The 18,413-nt window shown below is 46.6% G+C and overlaps 1 protein-coding gene across 2 annotated transcripts in view; it reads right to left on the bottom strand.

Annotated features, from left to right (window-relative positions):
- Positions 1 to 18,413, bottom strand: part of PKNOX2 (PBX/knotted 1 homeobox 2) — a 3,383,295-nt gene that overhangs the window by 640,554 nt on the left and 2,724,328 nt on the right. For both annotated transcript variants that reach the window (XM_078683923.1, XM_078683924.1), the window contains one exon: positions 12,502 to 12,673. In XM_078683923.1, the coding sequence (XP_078540049.1) occupies positions 12,502 to 12,673 (172 nt within the window). The remainder of the gene's footprint in view (positions 1 to 12,501; positions 12,674 to 18,413) is intronic.

The following is an 18,413-nucleotide window of genomic DNA, read 5'->3' as shown; positions in this document are numbered from 1 at the left end:
CTTCTTTTTCGATCACTGAGTAATTCAACTCTGCCTTTCGTAGCGATCTTTAAGCAAATGCTATCGTTTCTTCCCCTCGTTCGCCCATCTGCGTGAGGACTGCTCCCAATCCTTTCGAACTCGCGTCTGTGGTCAGCACTGTCTGCCTCCTGGGTATGAAGGATTTGAGGCTCGGGGCTTCCGCTAGAGCTGTTTTAGTATCTTCAAATTCGTTCTGGCGCTCCTCATTCCAGTCGAACTCTCCCCTTTTTTAAGTAAGTTGCGTATAGCAAAGGTTCGTCTAGCAAAGTTTTGCACGAACTTGCTATAAACCTTTATCATCCCCAAGAATGATTTTACTTCATCTTTGTTCTTGGGTGGGGCAGGGTTGATGATATTGTTTTGTAGGTCTGACTTGGGGCGTATTCCCTCTGCCGTCACCTTGTGACCCAGAAATTCTATTTCAGCACGGCCAATCTTACACTTCTCCTTCTTCACTGTGAGTCCCTGTTCCTTGAATTTCTCTAGAACACATCTCAGCCTGGTTCCATGTTGCATGCTATATTCTGCGAAAATCAGCACATCGTCCTGGTAGCACATGACTACTGGAATAACTTTGAGCAGGTTGCTTATTATCCTTTGGAAGACTGCCGTGCTGAGAGCACCGCCCGCCACAATGTTAAAAATGCATGATGCGCCCGCCACTGTGGCGGGCGCATCCTAATGTGCTGTGCGGGACCGCTGCTCCGCTCGCGGGCAGTCCCGTTTTCCGCAAGGGTGGAGGGCGGGCAAAGTCCACACGCCATCCTAATGGGGGCCTAAGTCTTTGCCGTTAATACCGGGTTTAATTATTACCCAACTTAATAGCTGCTTTTGTCAACATTGGAAGGATGAAAAGCTAAATTGGCACTGTCAGACATTGAGTTTGTGACCTTTAGCCCATAACAGAAAGATTTTTGTAGCAGGTTCTCACGCTTGTATCACAAAGGTTAATGAAACCCAATTAATAAAAGCAATGTAATTAAAATTATAAAAACACCACACTTTTGAGCAATCCTCCTAATTTAGTAGGATATTTCGAAATACAGGTAAGGTTTTGCAGCTGTTTCCAATTACTATTTTGAACATCAATAGGACTGGTTTCGTGTTCACTGTTTTAAGAGCGCTCCTTCCCAGCAAAGTGCCTTTTCTGTTCAAAAACCTGCAGCACTACAGCTGCTGTTCTCCACATTGAACGATTTAACCAACCAATTGCAGCTACTAACACTGGTTGTAAATGTAGAACGTAGCCAATCAGAGCCCCCTGCTTCTAGTACCACAACCAGGGTAGGCGACACTGCAGTCAGGTTTTTTGCCCTGCCAATCTGTAACAGTCTTGTAAATATGTTAGCGCGATTGTTGATGTTGTCTTCATGGGTTACCCCAAGGATGGTGAGAACAACTTCGATTTTCTCGTAGTCTGCCGGAAATAAGAAAAGCGCACACATGTTTTTAGCGAATGTGGTTTTGTCTCTTCTGCAGAATAAATACCGGTGCGGTTGCTATCCGGGACTGCCCCTGCTCCCGGTTCTTCTGCCGCTCCCTGTCCCAAGCACCCTCGCGCTCTCGTTCCCCTCCAGCCAAGCCAATGGAGTATTAAATGATGAGACTGACCCGCAAATGCATCTGCTCCGTCCTGGTGTTCGTGTACTGCCTCTTTTCCCTGTATGCGGCTTACAGCGTGTTCTTCAAGCCCCAGAAGGCGACTCATGTTCACAAGGTGGTGTATAACTAGGAGGCGGTTGCGATTGTGTTTTTAAAAAAAAGTGTAAATAGGTAGCGAGATCGGAAGATAAGTGTTCGGCCGCCATGAATACAAAGCTTGGCGTGCCGCACTTTCTAAAAACAAATTGGAAAAGATAAGCATTTTGGCGGTGCGCACAATGAAAAAAGTTAAAGAGCAACATGCGAGCGTTGCACGCCGTGAGCGTGCATGGTAACTACACAAAATATCGAATAAAAAATATAGAATTACATTAATATCGAAGTAAAAATATAGAATGGACAAAATATCGAATAGACAGAATATAGTCAACAAAAATATCGAATTTAAGGTAAGTTATTTAATATGCAACCCCCACCCCCCTTTAACTATGGGGGCCCCCGAAGTGAAGACCGCATGCCTTTCCGTGGCTGCATTGCCGCCACGGAAAGGCATCTGTTTGTGCCCATCATAATATGGCTGGCGGTGTCTAATAGACACCGCCACCATATTAAACGTTTTCCACCCCGGTCGCCTTGCGACCAGGGTGGAAAAGCCGCGGGCGGTCTTTCTGTCCGCCGCTTCACCCCCACCATCCTAATATGGCGAGGGGAATTTAGGTGCGGATGGTGGCGGATAGCCCGCCAGCCTGGCGGGGGCAATCCGCCCGCCATCCTAAAGAGCTCCTTAGGTCGATGTTTTGTGTTCAATGTATAAAGGAAGGGTATCATGTAGGACTGTTCCATTCCTACATGGACAGTTCACCATGCAGTAAGGGCCGCCCTTTAGCACGGGGGAGCTGGGCCCACGCCCAGGGCGTTGACATTTGTGGGGGCGCAAGGAGATGTCTGCATGCAGATCGTGCAGCAGTCACCCACTCAATATAGCCCTGAATCTCCCCTTCCTGGCAAATGTTATTCAGTAGAAGCAGCAAGGAAGAAAATGTTGGCCAAGACCACAGACAACTGAAGCAGAAGAGGTAAGGCAGGACAGCAGACAGACAGGCAGGAAAGTCTCGGTTGAAGCTGCCGAAACTCTATGAAATTAATTCAAAATATTTTTTTCTTACCGTAACAACATCTTACATACTTCTAGTCACATTGTTGCGAATACATAACTACTGTGTTACTCGATTACTGGTATTTTATTAAGACTGCTGCTGGTCCTGATTGCAAAGCCCAGCCCCCCCCCACCCCTTGTCGGACGCAGAGCCCACTCAAAGGAGTGCACTCAAAGTAGCACAGACATGACAATTTACCCCTTGAGTGCAAAGCAGAATTATTTATCTTCCATTTGAAGAGAGGAAATCGGTTTTTACAGTCTCCCTGGCAACCGCAGCGGCGCTGGCATCTGCAAAGGTTAATGATCAAGCGCTGGCTGGTGTGTGCTGCAGTCCAGGCGCTTCCCTTATGGCCCAGTGGTTTCAAGAGTAGTGACATTTTGTTTAAAGTGTGTGATGGGTATTTTACAAATTTTTGAAACATTGCCCTTCCCACAAATTGAGAGAAGGAGCTCTAATCCTTTTGCACCATTTTTCTCGTATGACTAAATACTCCAAATAAAAATAAAAATAGCAGCACACACATGGGTGCATTTATATATATTCCAGGTTCAGGTTTTAAAGTCTTTATTGCGATTTTTACATCATAAAAGACATCTTATAGCAAGAAAAATAAAAGGCATACATTAAAAAGTGGTAAATTAAGATCATCATGATTACATAGAACATTTCATCGTTAATAAAGAATTAAACAGTACAATAAAGACCTCATATTTAAAAACCATTTAAAAAGAGTTAGGATCGGGATGCCTGCAAAAGTCTTGCTCTTATAACCCATGCCCACCCCAGGTATTTGGCAACACCTACGACTACCACTTCTGAGGTGGTGGTACGTAGCGCCCACAAGGCCTCAGCACTCCCTTGAACTTTAAGCTGTCGGCAGATAGGCCTAAGCCATTTATTTCTTGGTACGTAATAAGCAGGCATGCAAATAAAAAATGACAAGCACTCTCCTTATGGAGGGTGCACCTTGGGCAGGAATCAGATGTAAAGGGAGACCACTTCTTAGGAAAGGACCTTAAAGGGAGGGACCTGACTCGAAACTGGTGGTACAGTTTTTTATCAAGTGACTTAGTTATGGCGTCCCAATAAATCTCATAAGAGGGATCCAGTTTGTGAGACAAGAATCTACCTGTTAAGCTAGTAGCATCTGAGCTATTAACAGATTCCCGTCGTACAAAGGCCCAGTATAGTGCTTTGAAGTCTTGTTTAGAGGGACAGATAGTAGACCCTGGGGATGCCCACAGCTGGTTACAACCCATGTCTTCCAGGATTAATTTAACTTCACGTAGCCAGGGTATTCTACTGGAGCCCCGGGCTAATCTTACTGCCTCTAATTCCCTGGCAAAGAGGCTTAAATCTGGGGACGTCCAGATGCGTCTCCACAGAGCTACAAGCCGATATCGAGCCATCTCATTAATAGATTTACAACCCAAGTCCAGACAAAGTGGTTTGGTCGGAGCGGATTGGGGAAGTCCTACCAATTTACGCATACATTTGTTTTGGACTTTTACCAGGGATGATAAGTCCATATACCCCCATAAATCAGCCCCGTATAGAATATCCGAGCTGACCTTGGTATCATAGATCATAAGGGCGGGTTTAACCCTTTTTGTTAAAGACCTTTTTTGCTCCTGCAGGAGACAACCAGTAAGGCGTGCAAATCTTAAATGAAGTGGGTCAACCTGTAGTTTCCAACTAAGGCGGTGATCCAAGGTTACCCCTAGATAGGTCATGGCTTCAACTTGTTCAAGACTCTCGCCATTCATGCTCACTGAACTTTTGATGGGGCGGCTTTTGGTTAACACCATAAATTTGGTTTTGCCCACATTTATTTTCATATCGTTGGCCTTGCAAAACTCGTCAAACTTATTTAATGCGATTTGCAGGCCACTACGGGTCTTCGAGAGGAGCAAAGTGTCATCAGCGAAGATGAGCATGTGGAACTTAGTCCTACCCAGTGAGGGAGCATCGAAGGGAGTGTTAGCAAAAAACTTAACCACCTGGTCGATAAACAACAAAAAGAGCGTGGGTGCCAAGACGCAACCCTGACGGACGCCTCGAGTTACGGGGAAGCAGTCCGTCACCTGCCCTTGGCCACCCCACCTCACCCTGGCAAAATTTCCCTCGTGTAGTCTACTACCAAGTCGAGCAATTCCGAAGGCAGTCCCAGGTTTTTCAGGACAGACCACAGTTTGGCCCTTGGCACGAGGTCGAAGGCCGACTTTAGATCTACAAAGGCGGCGTAGATGGATCCGCCGCCCAACAGGACCACCTTCCAGTAAATCATAGTAAATCTGAACACCTGGTCGATGGTGCTGGTGCCTGATCTAAAACCAGCCTGTAATAGGGAAAGGATACTTTCCAACTCCATCCAACCCTGGACTCTGGCAAGGACCATCCTGGCAGTGATTTTTTGAATGGAGTCTATCAGGCTTATGGGGCGATAATTGCCCAGGACCAAACTATCCCCTTTTTTAAATATGGGGAGAATTTCCGCCCCCTTCCAGGACACAGGGATCCGTGCCCCCTTAGCAATGGCATTGGATACCGAGGTTATATAGGGAACCCAGAGTTGGAGGTTGGTTTTGAATAGGTCAGCCGGGATGGAATCCATCCCCGGCGCTTTCCCACACTGCACCAAGCGAAGTGCAGACTCAGTTTCTAAAGGAGTAAAAGTTAACACTTTGTTATGAGTAGGGTGGGAAGTTTCCCATTTGACTTGGACAATACAGGAGTCCAAAACAGGTTCCAGAAACTGGCTGGAGTAGAATTCAACTCATGCTTCCACAGACACATGATTAGCAGGTATTTGATATATTCACATAATACATGGTAGAATCCCTATGTTGGATAACAGTATCAAGAGGAGGACGATTCTACCTTTTTCCTCCTTCTATTTTTTGAGTTTTCTTAAAATGGCCTGTGATACTTGATGCATATTTTTCACTTGCATGTTTACCAACGAAACGTTATGTCATAAAAAAAGAGACACAAATTAATACATTCCAGGAATTCGAGCTTCACACAGAAGAAGTTAAATAACAATGAATTTAGAAGATTTGAAAAGTATAAACGCACATCACATAGGTTTCACTCACAATGATAGAGGGATCAGCCCACTTAGTGCCAGGAAAAGGACAACCATGTTTCAAGGAATAGTTAAGTTAAACATGATCCTAAATGATTTTCGTTGCTCCAGTCTGATCTTCACTTTGACAGATACATATCATATAAACATAGAAAAGTTAACTCATACACATCATAGTCACCCTATGGAATACTTCGGTATACACAAACACTGTCGAGGCCTGTGCAGGGAGTGTGCTGCAAAGAGTCTCTGAGTGACAGGTTCACCTGTCCTCCTTGATTGTGTGCTCGCTGCCTCCCAAACATGAAGCAGGACCTGGAGGTCCTTGAAAGGGTGGGTGCAACCTCATAGTGGGTTCTCACCTCCCTTCCCGGATCATCGTGAAAGGTGCACAGGATCACTGCCTGTTAGTGTCACACTGGCCACACCGACAGACTGAACCCATATGTACAACTCTTTCCTTTTCTAAGTGTGACAGTCTCATAATATCTCTGGGGGTGGCCAATGCCTTACCCCTAAACAGGGATTGGGCAACCAGATGGTCTCACCAATCCTTAGAGCTGGTTCTGAAAGTGACTCCTGGTCTCGTGCTACATTTCCCTCTCCTCTTGAGTGATCAATATTCAACTGGTCGTGAGGAGGGTAAGCTTGCCCATATGCATGCATTTGTCTTTGCTGCATCTACAGGAAAAATGACAGACAGGCATATGTGGAAGAAGCACAGATCCTGTAAGATTGCTCATTACCATAATTAAGAAAGTGGCTTAAATGTACAACTTACCAACAGAAGGCTACCTGGAATTTAGGTCTCCCGCCTCAAGAATGCATAAGCATGGCAGCCCTTGGCGTGGGCTTTCGATTTCTGCTACCTGTAAACTAAATTTAAACATCAACCAGCTAAAATTTGAAGACTGGATTATCGGCATCAGAGTCAAATGCCTTAACCAGGCTTAACAATTGCTCCTGCTAAATGTTTACATTTCTCCACATGTCAGAGAGAAAAAGGTTAAACTGAATCGCCTGACCCAGATTGAGATGTCACCTATTGATCCACGGCTCTGAGACAACTGAAAATTGGTGAGTTTCGAATGACTTTGGGGAATTCCAGTTGAAGGAGTATTTGTGTGTCATCTGCATAGTAATAGCATGTGAGTTGAAATGTATTGATCAGTGCTGGTAATGACTTCATGTAGATGTTGAAAAGCATGGTTGAGATGATGGAGCCTTCAGGGACCCCTGTTTTTGTGAAGTATGGTTTGGAAGAGAAAGGGGAGTAATGGATGACAATAGTTTGGTTAATATTATTATTTTAGTTTTTTGTAATATGCATGAATCACCCACACAGGGATATCTTGGCACAGCAGGAACAAAAAGGTTCTGTTGGAAAGGATAGGATTTGATCCAGTCGAGAGCAGTTTCCTCTATGCTGACTTCGTAGAGTCTTTGCACCAGTGTGTCACGGTCATATACATGGGCACTAAAATACGGTCCGAACCTGGGTCTTGCATAAAAGAGGCAACTGTTTTCCGGTCACATCTGCATTGAAGCCACCAAGCTGATGAAATCTGATGCCCGGCGTAAGACCTATAAAATCTAGGCCGGGGCATCTGTCACCTTGGAGTAAACAACAATGTTCATTCCGCTTTTGTCTCCTGCTTACTTTATTGCCTGGCAGCTAAATAACAGCCCTAAAACAATTTCACAGCAAACCTGGTGCATTCCAAAATGGATGGCCATTCCTAAAGAGATACGTTTTAGTGGAACGAAACCAGAAACGGGAAGGTTTATCTTGCTGTTGGTGCAGGATTGGACTGGGATAGAAAATAGGTCCTGGCACTAAACTAAAAGTGTCCCTCATTAGTGAATTAGATTTCTAAAAAAAGTCATTCACATTTGCAAAGTTTGGCAGTTTTTAAATTATAAAGACACGCTGAATAAGTGTTTTGAGAGGCATGAAAGACTGCACAAATAGATAAATTAGTAGTAAAACCGGCCCAGCAGACCATAAAACTGGGCTGTAACCAGCCAAAAACGGGTCTACACACTGCCCTGTCAGACCAGCCCCGCAGGTACTACTAGATTTCCCTATGGGCCAGTCCAACCCTGCCTCAGAGTGTGTCCAGACAATTCTGGAAAGAGGTGGAAAAGTTTCTGTGCACACCCTAGCTCTCAGAGATGAAACAGTTCTGTATGTATATTCAACAGTTACACGGATGCAACAGAAATATTAAGATTGTGTGTGATCCTTGCCATGCCATGCTCCTGTTAAATATGAAGCCATTTTGCAATGTCAGTACCTCGTAGGATTAAAGTGGCTGCACCACTCGGCCAACTCAACTCTTCTAGCATCAGCAACTCAAATTCTTAACCATCCCGAGTAGACGTTACCAACCAGAAAGGAGAGCTCTGGAGATCTTATGTTATATCATATACATTTGTATGGACAGCATCTGAAGTTTGTAAGATCTTTAGTGCTTTTGCAGTGGTGGCACCGGCTAAGAGTCTATAGGGAGTGCACTCCTTTAGGGTGGTGGGGCAAGGACTTGGGACCCCCGTGGCCAGGCACACTACCCTGATCTCACAATTCTTTGACCCAGGGAGGGGCAGGCAGGGGAGGCGAAGTGTCCACTGGTTGCAGTTCCTGTCCCTGGTCTCATGCAGGTGAGTAAGGGGCAGGAAACTGCAAAGACCTGTCATGGGCGGCCTGTCATGGGCGGCCCGCACGTCCAGTACTGTGATGGTAGGGTGATGCCTGCACCGACTTGGCCTTTTCCTTTTAACTGGGCCATCGTAACCAGGTCTACAGCCGCGCTCCATGATGTGTGAAACAATGTTACCGTGTTTCTACTTCCATTTAGGCAGCAGAGAATGATCTGGACTCTCCATACAAATATTTCTAAGGACAGCACTGAGGGGATGGGTAGCAATCCATATTCTACAGAGGATGGTCACACAGGCTCAGGGGACATAGGTTACAGTTTTAGCAACAGAGCCCACAGGGCTGTAGCTCCTGGCCTTGCATCTATAGGCCCTTGTGGCAGCATGGTATTGAAGGGGAGGGGCCAGAGGCAGGTCATAGAGTGTATGGAGGGCTGGGACCACCCTTCAGCGATGCAGGTGGTTTCACGTATGTGTTACGAGTAGTATTATAAGAAGCAAGTCCTTAGTGCTGTGGAATCCCCATGTTGGACTCACATGCAAAATTTTGAATATGGCGCTCGTTTTGAATCTTTTTCACATCTGAATTCATAGATGTGATATGTGCAAATACACTGTGTTATATGTATTTTCATGATACAATCCTCTTACTATTGTGTGACTTACAACTGTTGGTTAGCTTTAGATTGTTATTTTTATTGTTTTGATGTGAATAGACACCTCGTTAATGAAGCTTAATGCTTGAGTATGTCTTCTGTCATTTATTTGGTTGAGTTTGGTAGGGGGCAAGGTCCAATTTGGGGGTCTACAGGTCCTATAGGACTCACACTGACCAGAGAGTGATCTGTTGACATCGTACTTGTGTTTCATCATGTATAATGTGCTTATGCACTCTGCTGAACTAGATGAAAATTATTAGCTAGGTAACTCACATGGGCCTGCGTCTTCATTGCATAAACAAGCATTGGCAAAGCTAATAGCTTTCTCATGCGCAAGAGCTATTGGCTTTGCCAATGTCTTTTAGCCATGTTGTAAAGCAGCGTGGAGTGGAATAGAGTAGAGTGGACCAGAATGGCATGGTGTAGAATGGTGTGGGGTGGCGTGGAGTGGAGTAGAGTGGCCTGGAGTGCAGTAGAGTAGCACCATGTAAAGTGGCAGATATTGAAGTGGCATAGAGTGGAGTGGTGTATAGTGAAGTGGCATAGAGTGGTGTCGAGTGGAGTGGCATAGAGTGGTGCACAGTGTAGTTGAGTGGCATGGAGGGGCATACAGTAGAGTGGAGTACATTGGAAAAGAGTAGAGAGAAGTAGGATGGTGTGGTGTGGAGTGCAGTGGCATACAGTGGAGTGGAGTGGAGTTGAGTGGCATAGGGTGGAGTGGTGTAGTCTAGCGTGACATTGACTGGAGTTGAGTGGCATAGAGTAGAGTGGAGCACAGTGGAATGGAGTGGAGTAGAGTGGCTTGGCGTACAGGGTGTAGAGTGGCATGGAGTGGAGAGTAGTAGCTTAGAGTGCTGTAGGGTGGATTGGTGTAGAGTGGAGTGGGTAACGTGAAGTGGCATAGAGTGAAGTCGTGTAAAGTGGAGTAGAGAAGTGTAGAGGGGCATTGGGTGGGGTGGAGTGGCACTGTGTGGAGTGGATTGCTGTGGCAAAATAGAATGGCATAAAGTAGAGTGGAGTGGCATAGACTGAAGTGGCATAGAATGGTGTACATAGAGTAAAACAAAGTGGACTGACGTAGAGTAAAGTGGCATAGAGTAGGGTGGTGTAGAGTGCAGTGGTGCAGAGTAGAGTGTAGGAACATAGAGTGCAGTGGCATAGAGTAGAGCGGTGCAGAGTACAGTGGCAGTGAGTGCTGTGACAGAGTAAAGTGGTGCAAAGTAGAGTGGAGTGGTGTAGAATGCAGTGGCATAGACTGCAGTGGTGCAGAGAAGAGTGACATAGAGTGCACTGGCATGGAGTAGAATGGTGCAGAGTACAGTGCCGGGGCATAGCGTTCAGTGGTGCAGAGTAGAATGGTGCTGAGTAAACCAGAATGGTGTAGAGTGCAGTGGCATAGAGTGCAGTGGCATAGAGAATAGAGGTGCAGTGTGGAGTGTCAAAGAGCAGTGGCATAGACTTCAGTGGTGTAGACTAGAGTGGTGCAGAGTAGGGTGACTGAGTACAGTGGCGTAGAGTGCTGTTGAGTACAGTGGCATACAATGCATTGGCATTGAGGCGTAGAGTAAAGTGGTGTAGATTAAAATGTAGTGGCCTAGAGTAAGGTGGAGTAAAGTAGAAGAGAGTGGGGAAGAGTAGAGTGCCGTAGAGTAAAGCGGTGCAGAGTGGAGTGGCATAGTATACGTTAGCAGAGAGTAGAGTAGAATGGCATAGAGTGCAGTGGTGTAGAGTGCAGTGGCATATGGTAGAGTTGCACAGAGAAGAGTATAGTGGAATAGAGTGCAGTGGCATGGAATAAAGTGATGCACAGTAGACTAGAGTGGCGTAGAGTGCAGTGCCACATAGTAGAGTGGTGCAGAGTAAAGTGGCATAGAGAGCAATGGTATAGACTAGAGAGGTGCAGAGTAGAGTGTAGTTGCATAGAGTGTAGTGATGGAGAGTAGAGTGGCATATAGTGCAGAGGCATAAAGTGCAGTTGTGTAGAGTGCAAGGGTGTAGAGTAGAGTTGTGCAGAGTAGAGTGGGTAAAGTGCAGTGGTTTAGATTTGTGAAGAGTTCAGTGGCATTGACTACAGTGGAATAAAGTAGAGTGGCACAGAGATGATTACAGTGGAATAGCATGCAGTGGCATAGAGTGGTGCAGAGTAGAATAGAGTGGGGTAGAGTCAAATTCTTCATAGTAGAGTGCAAAAGCATAGAGTGCAATGACGTGGAGTAGAGTGGCATAGAGTGCAGTGGCGTAGAGTACAGTGGCACAGACTGTAGTGGGGCAAAGTAGAGTACAGTGGCGTACTGTGCAGTGGCATAGAGACGAGTGGTGCACAGTGTGTCCAGTGGCGTTCAGTGCAGTGTCGTAAAGTGGTTGCAGTAGAGTAGACGGGTGTAGAGTGCAGTAGTACTTAGTGCAGTGGAGTAGAATGCAGTAGCATAGAGTGCAGAGTATGGGGTGAGAGTGAAACGAAGCAGCAAGGAAGGGGGTCGGTGAGAGGGAATAAAAGCTACAATGACATGGATATGAAAGACAGACTGAAAACACAAGCACTTATTTAAAGTGCTTGAACACAAAAAAAGTAGCTCCAAAAATGGAGGCAGGGGATGGACACAAGTACTTGGCCCATGCTCTAGAGGATGGCCAAACACAATAAGAGGACATGTGCCCACATGCCATGGCAAACGTGAGTGAAGCAAATGAGAGCGGCGCTGAAGTTAAGCTATGGGTGGGCTGTAAGCCCCCCTGTATGCAAACAAAAGTCTTACATAGTCATCATATGTGCTGTCTAGGCGAAACCTAAAAAGAAGGAAGTATATAACTCTTGGCACACATTTGCAGAGTGTATTGACTGGAAAAGTTGACAACGAAAACAGCAGCTACATATCTATGTCATGAGCCAATCTCATCTTCTACCAGAGTAAGTTTCAAACAGGACAGGCTTTTGTGCAGGTGGCGCCTGGTGCAACAGTCTTCTTTGTCTCCCACAAGGACCTTCATTTCCACTGATTTTTATCGTTGCCTGAAAACTATTGGACACACATGCTTTTAAGCCAATAGTTATGTATGGACAGTGCCCGCCCCCACCCCGCTCAACCCCCAAGTTAGCGCTAGGTGTGGCTGCACCGGTCGCACCACGCTAAAGCCGGCGCTGGTTCCAAAGCCTGCAGCCCTAAGAAGTGTTCCTAAGTCCACGCTTGTCTACCAATGGTCGTGTGAGCTCAGCTATTAATAGCATAGTGTGCCTTCCTTCCGAGCTGCGCATGCAGCGACCCCGATCTACTGCAAGCAGGCACAAGGCCTAATGGAACATTCTTTACATTACCAAGTTGTCTAGCTCAGGGTCCTCGCTGAAGAAAGGCTTGTGCTCCTGCTCCTGCTGGTGAACGAAGTTCTCGATGTCTACATCAAAGCTGGCCGAGGTGATGCACTCAGAACCTTGAGTAGCCTGCTCACATTTCTCAAAGAGGAGGGTGAGGAGCGGGAAAAGTGGATGCCTGCAGGTAGAGGGGAAAGCAAAATCAACTGATTAATTACAGTGTTAAATGCGTCAACCACACTCCCAGCATGCGCGCAAATTGAAGAACCTCGAAATATTGCAGTGCTTATTCTTTACATGTTACAGAGATGCAACATTCTATGATTGCCGAGAACATACTTCAACTTTGGACTCCAGATTCAGTAGAAAGTCACAATCTTAACACGTTAAGACTCCTCGACATTCATTTGGAAGTAAAGGTGACTGCAAGCGTCTATCCACTATCCTGCTCTGAATTAATTCAACTATTAGTTTTCACCATGTGCTCGCATCTCTACACAACTTTTGTTTTTTTAGGTTTTGCCTGGCGAAAAGATGCGCTCTGCGCATCTTTTTCGCGCAGGCGAAAACCTGATGAGAACTGTAGTGGGGTTTGGGTCGGCCCTCGTCATTCATTGGCTGGCTCCATAAATGGAGCCTAGCCATTGGACGAGGGGCCTGTCCGTCAATGCCGGACCAGATTCGGGGGCGTTCCTGAGATTCTTTGGCTTTTGCCGACGTCACGCTACGTCAGCCGAAAGCCGATTCTCGGGAACGCCCCCGAATCTGGGTCTGCATTGAGCCTACACCCACCTTCCTGCCGAAGGAAGCAGCCGTCCGTCTACAGCAAGGGCCGCGCTGGGATTGGCCCAGCCGGCCGAGCCTCCGCCGTGTCATCGGGAGGAGGAGTGGCTTTATTTTGAAGTGGTTCCGACGGTATGTATGCTGCTGTGTTTTTTTTTTTGAGATAAGCTATCTGCTTTATTTTGCTAATGTAATGTTTCTCCCTCTCTTTTCCAGGTCCAGCATGGCCCGTGTCTTCTACCTGCAGCTGTGTGCACCGCTGTGCAGGAAGTGGTTCCGACGGTATGTATGCTGCTGTGTTTTTATCTTTGAGGTAAGCCATCTGCTTTATTTTGCTAATGTAATTTTTTACACTCTCTTTTCCAGGTCCAGCATGGCCCGTGTCTTCTACCTGCAGCTGTGTGCTCCGCTGTGCAGGAAGTGGTTCCGACGGTATGTATGCTGCTGTGTTTTTATCTTTGAGGTAAGCCATCTGCTTTATTTTGCTAATGTAATGTTTCTCCCTCTCTTTTCCAGGTCCAGCATGGCCCGTGTCTTCTACCTGCAGCTGTGTGCTCCGCTGTGCAGGAAGTGGTTCCGACAGTATGTATGCTGCTGTGTTTTTATCTTTGAGGTAAGCCATCTGCTTTATTTTGCTAATGTAATGTTTCTCCCTCTCTTTTCCAGGTCCAGCATGGCCCGTGTCTTCTACCTGCAGCTGTGTGCTCCGCTGTGCAGGAAGTGGTTCCGACGGTATGTATGCTGCTGTGTTTTTATCTTTGAGGTAAGCCATCTGCTTTATTTTGCTAATGTAATGTTTCTTCCTCTCTTTTACAGGTCCAGCATGGCCCGTGTCTTCTACCTGCAGCTGTGTGCACCGCTGTGCAGGAAGTGGTTCCGACGGTATGTATGCTGCTGTGTTTTTATCTTTGAGGTAAGCCATCTGCTTTATTTTGCTAATGTAATGTTTCTCCCTCTCTTTTCCAGGTCCAGCATGGCCCGTGTCTTCTACCTGCAGCTGTGTGCACCGCTGTGCAGGAAGTGGTTCCGACGGTATGTATGCTGCTTTGTTTTTATCTTTGAGGTAAGCCATCTGCTTTATTTTGCTAATGTAATGTTTCTTCCTCTCTTTTCCAGGTCCAGCATGGCCCGTGTCTTCTACCTGCAGCTGTGTGCACCGCTGTGCAGGAAGTGGTTCCGACGGTATGTATGCTGCTTTGTTTTTATCTTTGAGGTAAGCCATCTGCTTTATTTTGCTAATGTAATGTTTCTTCCTCTCTTTTACAGGTCCAGCATGGCCCGTGTCTTCTACCTGCAGCTGTGTGCACCGCTGTGCAGGAAGTGGTTCCGACGGTATGCATGCTGCTGTCTTTTATCTTTGAGGTAAGCCATCTGCTTTATTTTGCTAATGTAATGTTTCTCCCTCTCTTTTCCAGGTCCAGCATGGCCCGTGTCTTCTACCTGCAGCTGTGTGCACCGCTGTGCAGGAAGTGGTTCCGACGGTATGTATGCTGCTGTGTTTTTATCTTTGAGGTAAGCCATCTGCTTTATTTTGCTAATGTAATTTTTTTCCCTCTCTTTTCCAGGTCCAGCATGGCCCGTGTCTTCTACCTGCAGCTGTGTGCTCCGCTGTGCAGGAAGTGGTTCCGACGGTATGTATGCTGCTGTGTTTTTATCTTTGAGGTAAGCCATCTGCTTTATTTTGCTAATGTAATGTTTCTCCCTCTCTTTTCCAGGTCCAGCATGGCCCGTGTCTTCTACCTGCAGCTGTGTGCTCCGCTGTGCAGGAAGTGGTTCCGACGGTATGTATGCTGCTGTGTTTTTATCTTTGAGGTAAGCCATCTGCTTTATTTTGCTAATGTAATGTTTCTTCCTCTCTTTTACAGGTCCAGCATGGCCCGTGTCTTCTACCTGCAGCTGTGTGCACCGCTGTGCAGGAAGTGGTTCCGACGGTATGTATGCTGCTGTTTTTTTATCTTTGAGGTAAGCCATCTGCTTTATTTTGCTAATGTAATGTTTCTCCCTCTCTTTTCCAGGTCCAGCATGGCCCGTGTCTTCTACCTGCAGCTGTGTGCACCGCTGTGCAGGAAGTGGTTCCGACGGTATGTATGCTGCTTTGTTATTATCTTTGAGGTAAGCCATCTGCTTTATTTTGCTAATGTAATGTTTCTTCCTCTCTTTTCCAGGTCCAGCATGGCCCGTGTCTTCTACCTGCAGCTGTGTGCACCGCTGTGCAGGAAGTGGTTCCGACGGTATGTATGCTGCTGTGTTTTTATCTTTGAGGTAAGCCATCTGCTTTATTTTGCTAATGTAATGTTTCTCCCTCTCTTTTCCAGGTCCAGCATGGCCCGTGTCTTCTACCTGCAGCTGTGTGCACCGCTGTGCAGGAAGTGGTTCCGACGGTATGTATGCTGCTTTGTTTTTATCTTTGAGGTAAGCCATCTGCTTTATTTTGCTAATGTAATGTTTCTTCCTCTCTTTTCCAGGTCCAGCATGGCCCGTGTCTTCTACCTGCAGCTGTGTGCACCGCTGTGCAGGAAGTGGTTCCGACGGTATGTATGCTGCTGTGTTTTTATCTTTGAGGTAAGCCATCTGCTTTATTTTGCTAATGTAATGTTTCTCCCTCTCTTTTCCAGGTCCAGCATGGCCCGTGTCTTCTACCTGCAGCTGTGTGCACCGCTGTGCAGGAAGTGGTTCCGACGGTATGTATGCTGCTTTGTTTTTATCTTTGAGGTAAGCCATCTGCTTTATTTTGCTAATGTAATGTTTCTTCCTCTCTTTTACAGGTCCAGCATGGCCCGTGTCTTCTACCTGCAGCTGTGTGCACCGCTGTGCAGGAAGTGGTTCCGACGGTATGCATGCTGCTGTCTTTTATCTTTGAGGTAAGCCATCTGCTTTATTTTGCTAATGTAATGTTTCTCCCTCTCTTTTCCAGGTCCAGCATGGCCCGTGTCTTCTACCTGCAGCTGTGTGCACCGCTGTGCAGGAAGTGGTTCCGACGGTATGTATGCTGCTGTGTTTTTATCTTTGAGGTAAGCCATCTGCTTTATTTTGCTAATGTAATTTTTTTCCCTCTCTTTTCCAGGTCCAGCATGGCCCGTGTCTTCTACCTGCAGCTGTGTGCACCGCTGTGCAGGAAGTGGTTCCGACGGTATGTATGCTGCTGTGTTTTTATCTTTGAGGTAAACCATCTGCTTTATTTTGCTAATGTAATGTTTCTCCCTCTCTTTTCCAGGTCCAGCATGGCCCGTGTCTTCTACCTGCAGCTGTGTGCTCCGCTGTGCAGGAAGTGGTTCCGACAGTATGTATGCTGCTGTGTTTTTATCTTTGAGGTAAGCCATCTGCTTTATTTTGCTAATGTAATGTTTCTCCCTCTCTTTTCCAGGTCCAGCATGGCCCGTGTCTTCTACCTGCAGCTGTGTGCTCCGCTGTGCAGGAAGTGGTTCCGACGGTATGTATGCTGCTGTGTTTTTATCTTTGAGGTAAGCCATCTGCTTTATTTTGCTAATGTAATGTTTCTTCCTCTCTTTTACAGGTCCAGCATGGCCCGTGTCTTCTACCTGCAGCTGTGTGCACCGCTGTGCAGGAAGTGGTTCCGACGGTATGTATGCTGCTGTGTTTTTATCTTTGAGGTAAGCCATCTGCTTTATTTTGCTAATGTAATTTTTTCCCCTCTCTTTTCCATGTCCAGCATGGCCCGTGTCTTCTACCTGCAGCTGTGTGCTCCGCTGTGCAGGAAGTGGTTCCGACGGTATGTATGCTGCTGTGTTTTTATCTTTGAGGTAAGCCATCTGCTTTATTTTGCTAATGTAATGTTTCTTCCTCTCTTTTACAGGTCCAGCATTGCCCGTGTCTTCTACCTGCAGCTGTGTGGGGGCTTGCAGTGTGTGTGGGGGCTTGCAGTGTGTTGGGGGGCTTGCAGTGTGTTGGGGGGCTCGCAGTGTGTGGGGGGGCTCGCAGTGTGTGGGGGGGCTTGCAGTGTGTTGGGGGCTCGCAGTGTGTTGGGGGGGTTCGCAGTGTGTGGGGAGCTCGCAGTGTGTGGGGGGCTTGCAGTGTGTGTGGGGGGCTTGCAGTGTGTGGGGGGGCTCGCAGTGTGGTGGGAGGCTCGCAGTGTGTGGGGGGGGGCTCACAGTGTGTGGGGGGGCTCGCAGTGTGTGGGGGGGCTCGCAGTTTGTAGGGAGGCTGTGTGGGTGTGTGGGGGGCTTTGTGTGGCTGTGTGTGTGGGGGGCTCTGTGTGGGTGTGTGTGTGGGGGGGTCTGTGTGGGTGTGTGTGTGGGGAGGCCTCTGAGTGTGTGTTGGGGTGGCTCTCTGTGGGTGTTTGTGTGTGTCATTTGCGAGAGATAAAGCTTGTGGCATTGTAAATGACAATGCCATTTATTTATGTTGAAAAAAACATAAATAAAAATATTGTCAAGAGCAATGCCAGTAGCTCAAACTTTAACAAAGGCAAAACCATTGCATTGTAAATGCTTGTTCTCTTCTCTGGTGCCTTTTTCCTTCTCTGCGTTTCCTTTCCTCTTTTGCTCATCTTTCTTTTCTACATTTCAAGCCGCTTCTTCCTTTTTGCATTCTTTCATTCATCTTTGCTTTATTCCGTTTTAGTTCCATCGTAGTCCAAATATCTCCACTTTTCAATTCCATCTCTCTCACAACCTAAGGGGCACATGCATCAAAGGAAATACCGGTCGCAAACGAGCAGATTTGCAGAATCTGCCCCTTTGCGACCGGTATTTTTGCATTTGGGATGCATCGTCCCAAATGCACAAAACGCAAATTGTGATTGCATTTAAGGAATCGATGCCTTTTAAAATAGCGATTTCGCAATTTGGGACTGCTATTTACTGAGAAATTATTCCAGATGGTAAATAACGAAAACTTTGAAAGTGCATTTTTCAAAGTTGTAGGTTACACACACACATGCTCTTGGGACATGTGTGTGCGCAACATGTGTGCACAGATCAATTTCAGGGGGTGCAACAGGGTGTCCTTTTGACACCCTTGAAATTACATGCATGATTTTTGAGTACCAATTGTGTACTCGCAAATTGCTCATGCAATTTCCCATTCCTTCCTATGGGCCTGTAAGCCCATAGGAATGAATGGGAAGCCATTCCTTAATTGGGACTTGCAATTAGCAAGTCCAAAGTAAGGAGTGT

The sequence above is a fragment of the Lissotriton helveticus genome, chromosome 3_1, assembly GCF_964261635.1.
Source record: "Lissotriton helveticus chromosome 3_1, aLisHel1.1, whole genome shotgun sequence".
NCBI lineage: Eukaryota > Metazoa > Chordata > Amphibia > Caudata > Salamandridae > Lissotriton > Lissotriton helveticus.
Note: the sequence above shows the minus strand (reverse complement) of the source record. Positions and strands in the feature narration are given on the sequence as shown.